The 6,079-nt window shown below is 36.8% G+C and overlaps 1 protein-coding gene across 1 annotated transcript; it reads left to right on the top strand.

The window, feature by feature from the left end:
- Positions 1-269: 269 nt before the first annotated feature.
- On the top strand, positions 270-5,200 carry LOC126767001 (uncharacterized). The gene is given in 8 exon segments (XM_050484632.1): positions 270-304; positions 554-645; positions 724-1,380; positions 1,461-1,580; positions 1,674-2,828; positions 2,831-2,931; positions 2,993-3,118; positions 3,480-5,200. Coding segments are annotated over 8 exon segments (3,207 nt in total). The 5' UTR covers positions 270-284; the 3' UTR covers positions 4,416-5,200.
- The last annotated feature ends 879 nt before the right edge of the window (positions 5,201-6,079 follow it).

Genomic DNA, 6,079 nt, shown 5'->3' with positions numbered 1-6,079 from the left:
TGAATGAAAATAATTAATAATTTATATTTTCTGTGCAATATTTTAAAATCACCTGTATATATTTATCGATATATAATCGATAATTGTTATTCTCTCAAAAAATAACGTAAACTTGTCAACACTACATTCAGTTATGCAAAGTAAACAACAACAATTTTAAGCCATGTGTCGTCTCTTTCGTACTTTACGTCAATCGGAAGGCAAAAGTTGCAACACTATATAAGTTGTCAGTGTCCAGAAAGTAAGGACAAATGTGTGCGTGGTTGTGATGTTCAATTATCAAAATGTCTGACTTAAATTTGAAGTAAGTGAATTTTCATTGAATTATTTTGTAAATATTTACTACAAATCTAAATATTTTACCAATATCTATTGCAAAATGAATAATTAAAATAATATATTGTGTGTAAAAAATGAAATATCTTGTAATAGATGTAGTAAATGTGTTATTTTCGTATTTGAAATCAATTCAATGTTGGGGGTTGATTTTCGCCACATTGAAATTGCAGCTGTTAAAATTTTCATTAAAAAATGTATTTTGTATTTCTTATAGCGACGATTTATTGAACTATGAATTGGGTGATGATATTGATGATCAGGCACTTTACGGCGCCGATGAAGATGAACTACTATTGTCAGACGATGGTAAATATTTTTTTTTTACTTTTACATATTTATGCACATTTAAATAAATATTGAATTTTCAATTTCATCACTGTGTAGAATTAGAAAAAGATGTAACAAAAGAAGTTAAACAACAAATAAAAGCAGAGGCAGAACAATGGGTTAATGAACGTATACAAGAAAAAGGTGAAAATAAAAATGGTTCTAAGAACGCTAGTACAGCACAGCCTATGTCTGCAGCTGGAGCAGCTAATACTTCAAAATTTGTCAAGGACACAGTTAAACAAGTCACCGCAGATGCAACGGAAGTGACTTCATCGGCGGCAACACATTTGATTGCGAATAACTCAAAACATGGTGATATAACCGATGATGTGTCCACAAGTGAAAATTCAGCGCCTGCACATGCAGAATTTAAAGAACCTACAAGGTCTCAACCCCAAAGGGAATTAACACAGACGGTAGCGCCAGCATCTACACAGACTTTGTTGTCAAACTCTACAAATATCGATGAAGTCACTTCAAGTAGTAGTAAAGAAGTTGAAGCAGATCATTCATCAGTCATTAGTTGCAGTACCAGTAATATGACGGATTCCTCCTTCATTCAAAGCTCACAAGAAAGTTTGGGAGTAACCCCTCTAAGCGCCAGTGATTATTCCGATCCTAGAGAGGATATGGAAGAAGAACGTGAGACACGTACAAATATAAAAACAACAAATGAACGTGATTTTGATACAGGAATCAATGAATCGACAGGTAAATACCAAACAATAATTGGACAATACATTTAATTATTTATAAACGATATAAATAAAATATTTACATTCTACCTTTAGAAAAGCATCATTCTCGCTTCGTGCATAATAAACGTGGAGGAAATCCTCTGCTGCGTCCCCATTCATTACGTGGATCTTACCACGGTCAGAGGCCACTACTCCGCTATCCACCATCACACGGTAATTTTCTATTGACAACGCACGGTGTTCCCGCGGCGAGAACAACTATCGTGTCAACAACGCTAACCCACACATCCTCCGCCCTCATTCCAGGTCAATTCCCGCTACAACAACCGCCCCTACCTTATGCACCACACAATACAGCACACGGTCCGCCATCTACAAATCCCGGAACAATGGGACCACAACAAACAAACCCAAATGCACAAATTCCTCTCCACCCACACGATCCCATGAATCCCTCAATTTCCCATCGCCCACGACACCCATTCCCCGGATTTCGCCCAGGTGGGCCTATGAATTTTAGACATCCTAATCCCGGCAATATGTATCCACACGATTATAATACGGGTAATGGTGTACCCTTCAATCAGAACTTCGGTCATATGTCACATCCATCACGAGCTATGTTCCGACCTGAACTTGCTGGCGGACCAATGCAAGGTGGCAACAATGCAGGTATGGGCCCGACACCGGGACCTATGGTAATGCGACCGAATATGCGTTTACCGCGCCCACCATTATCAAATTTACCACCACAAGGCCTAGTGCCAAATTTTATAAACAACCCGGCCATTAGACCTCCCCAACAACTACCATTGCAGCCTCCTCAAGCTCCCCTACAGTTACCACAAAGTGGTGTGCATCCAAGTACCAGTGTGCAGGCGTCACAAGTATCTGCCAATAACAATGGCGGCCCAATAACATCGGCAACATTACGCCCTAGCAAAGTACTTATTAATCCAAATTTTAAGGGTGGCGTTCAAGCAGCAACAAATAAGTTTATAAAAGAAACCCAATTTATGTCAACAATTAGCAGTCATGTCTCACATTTACAAAGTGACGATGAGCTACTGCGTCAACAGGAGGAATTCATTAATAAAAATCGAGAGCATATCGAGAAACGAAGACATGAGCGTTCGCCGCTCACTGTAAGACGAAGCCGCAGTCGTAGCCGTTCTCGAACACATTCACGTGAACGCAGCTTTACGCCACCAAATAAGAGAAGCGGTGGTGGAGGCGCCGGCGGGACCGGTTCACACTTCGACAGAGAACGTGAACGCGATCGGGAGAGAGAACGTGATCGTGATCGTGAGCGAGATCGTTTAGATCGTGAAAGAGATCGTGACCGTGAAAGGGAACGTGGTCCTGTTGATCGCGAACGTGGTGGTGCAGGAAGCGGAAATGGTAACATGGGCCCAAGAGGAAATCGTTTTCGTCGTGGAAATAGTCGAGATCGTGATTATGACAAAGAGGTGGTGGAGCATACGTTAAACGTAGACGTAGTTTATCTCCTTTACCACGAGCTGGTGGAGGTTTTCGACGTGGAGGTGATCGCGATCGCCCAGATGTACGTTTTCTATCAAATTCTTGTATGCTTGTATGATACCTAATTAAAATTTAATTTATAGGTTGAAGAGGACGAAGAGACGCGTGTATATAGATTGGAAATAGAGAAACAGAAAGCATTGCGAGAAAAAATACTCAAGGACAAGGAATTAAAAAGAAGGCGCGCCGCAGAGGAAAAACAATATGAGGTGAGTTTTACAATGTATTATTATTAATTTTATCGAAAATTGAAGGTCAACTCTCGGCTTGAGATATGGATATTCGAATTTGTAGTATAAGACAGCATACATATACCCTTTAAGTAGTTTTGTTCTTAATTTTCTTTCGGGCTACTTTGCTTTGTTTTCGCACATTTTACCAAAGTTTTCAAGTTTTTTATCTTCAAATAAAAACATATTTTAGTAATCAATATATTATAAATTTTTGAATTTTTCATACCCCTAAAGTAGATTTCTTTACTGATAGTTTTAAGAATTTTCTGAAACACAAATCAAACTATTTCAATACGATAAAAATACGTAAATATGTTTCCAAACCCTAACCTTATAGGATCAGCGTCCTAATCAGACCAATAATGCTAGTACCAATAACGGTAGTAATGCCCCAAGCAGTGCCAGTGAAAATCAGACGCAGAAACTTAAGCCAATTGTGGTAACAGAACGCAAAATAATATCGTTAAAGAAACGGCAGCAGCAGCCACAATATGCTGATGAGGATTTTCCACGTCAAAAGTCGCAACAACCGCCGCAAGCGCAAAATCAGCGCAAGCAGATTCCAACTGCAAAAATTTTACCAGAAGCAAAACGGAATCTTAACGATCATATAACGAATGTCACAAGCAGCAGTGGTGGTGTTAACTGTGGCAGCAGCAATACAGCCATAATAAAACCAGTACCCAAAAAGGAAACCCATACACCAACACCACCACCGGCGGCATTATTGAAACAAACACGACGTATGTCCTCGCCGAGTGATGATGAAGTGGAGCTCGACTACGATGAAGATGAATTAATGCTAGAAATGGAGGATCGCCTGTTGGCCACGCCAACACCGTCCCCACCACAACCAGCCGTCTCACGTACACCGACACCTGAGCCAATAGCTCCACCGCCATCTAATAAGGCAAACATAAAATCTAGTCGTAGCAGTAACAATACGACATCTCAAAGATCATCAGCATCGTCAGCATCATTCGGTTCAAGCAACCGACGAGTGGTACTAAAATCGTCTACAACATCAACATCAAGTAATTCAGGAGGTGCTGGCCGCAAGGAAAGCGATTTGCACTCATCCGATGGCAGTCGGAATCGTCGCACTGGTGGGGGATCGTCGCGCAACAGTAGCAGTAATAACTCACGGAAAGGTATATTTGATCGCTTGGAGACCAGGCGACAAATGTATGACAGCGGTGGAAGCAACAGAGACGGTGGCGGAAACGACGGAAAGCGCAACAAGGGGCAACGCATTGTTTTGAAACATGATTAAGTTCTCGGCAATTAAAAAAAACCGTCATTAAGCTACCGAATCAAATAACTTTTGTCAAAGATTTCTTTAGCTGTGTAGAAAATTAAAACTACACAAACAAATCGTAGAAAAATTTTGAACCCGCATATTTCTGAAATCAAATATGCATATTTCGCTAACTTTGAATTTGACACTGGTGTGAGTGAAATGATTAAAATGTAAGTGGCACGAAAGTCTTCGTTCTGTATTGAAAGTGAAATGTAACTTGTAATTAGACCACACATAACATAACATAACTTGTTTATATCATTTTACAACATACATATATTTACAATGATTTCCACACGCACATGTATGAATCGAATAACAGCTATGGAGGCGCGTCTATTTATGTAAACATATTTTCACCTTAAAATCTAATATTATTATTTTTTTAATTATGCATATGGTAAAGTGAAGTAAGCAGCGAGAATTGCTTAAGTCGTTATAATTTTTGCTTTTCGTTGTCGCTTAGTTTGGTAAAATATTTGTAAGAGCACATGCAAATTACAGATTTGTTATAACTTCTAAATAGCATCCACATTTATAATGTGCAATTCTCAAATTGTCATCACCGTGAGGTATACATATATTACATAACATATTAATATTATAAATTATTAGATTTCATACAGACCGTACCACCTCATATGCCCCCATATATTGCTTAAATTGTCTTCGCAATTTTTTTAATTGAAAGTTAAAATGTATTTGTAATTACCGACGCTAAAAATGCATATCTTTGTTTATGCTAACATTACAACTTATTTACTGTTTTTTTCTAAAACATAACCTTCCGATATTATTGACCATAAAATTTTCAAACTGTATAAATTAGCTATGTAATGTCATAATGTTTAGGAAAAGTAATTTTACAGTTATTTTATTGAAAGTCTTCAGCAACATTGTTAGCTTTAATATGACACTGGCAAAAGGTTAACAACAACATTGTCAAGTGCTCAATAAGCATCCCTACCAGCATTAAAACTGTATATGGCATTTAAAGTTATGACTCTTACAATTTAAGTAACCATTTCACTTTTAAATGACTATTTGCGATTTAATATTGACGTAATATATTTAAAAAATTTATTTCACAACACAATGAAAAATGGCTCCAGTTAAATATGTTTACTAACAAAAGGTGTGAAACTCTTCAAATTGTGAAAAAGCAGTGTTCCCTTTATACTTTGTTCCAAACAAGCTTTAAATTTGCCATTTTAAATTTTAAAATTCAACATACATATGTATATACATAGTTATGCTATCATACTTTCATTAACAAACATACATGCCCAAAGTCATAATGCGGCTCAACATTATTCTTGCATATTTTTTCCCAACAAATAAACAAAAGTTTAGTTAAATGTTATTTAGTAAAAAAAAAAAATGAATAACGGTAAAACTTTTACTTGACTTTAAAAAAATTCACTTTTTTTACGCCTGGATTTCTTAAAAGCACTAGACATAAGTTCATATATAATTTTTAGTTCGTATATTTAAGAATATACAAAGTTCAACACAAATTTTAATTATAATTTATAATTTAGTTGTAAGTTATAAAAGAGCAACAGGCTTTAAATTTTTTTTTAATATTTCTTGAATGCCTATATTAAGTGTATACAAAATTATCATATTGATATTTA

The sequence above is a fragment of the Bactrocera neohumeralis genome, unplaced genomic scaffold (genome assembly GCF_024586455.1).
Source record: "Bactrocera neohumeralis isolate Rockhampton unplaced genomic scaffold, APGP_CSIRO_Bneo_wtdbg2-racon-allhic-juicebox.fasta_v2 ctg3508, whole genome shotgun sequence".
Taxonomy (NCBI): Eukaryota; Metazoa; Arthropoda; class Insecta; order Diptera; family Tephritidae; genus Bactrocera; species Bactrocera neohumeralis.
Note: the sequence above shows the minus strand (reverse complement) of the source record. Positions and strands in the feature narration are given on the sequence as shown.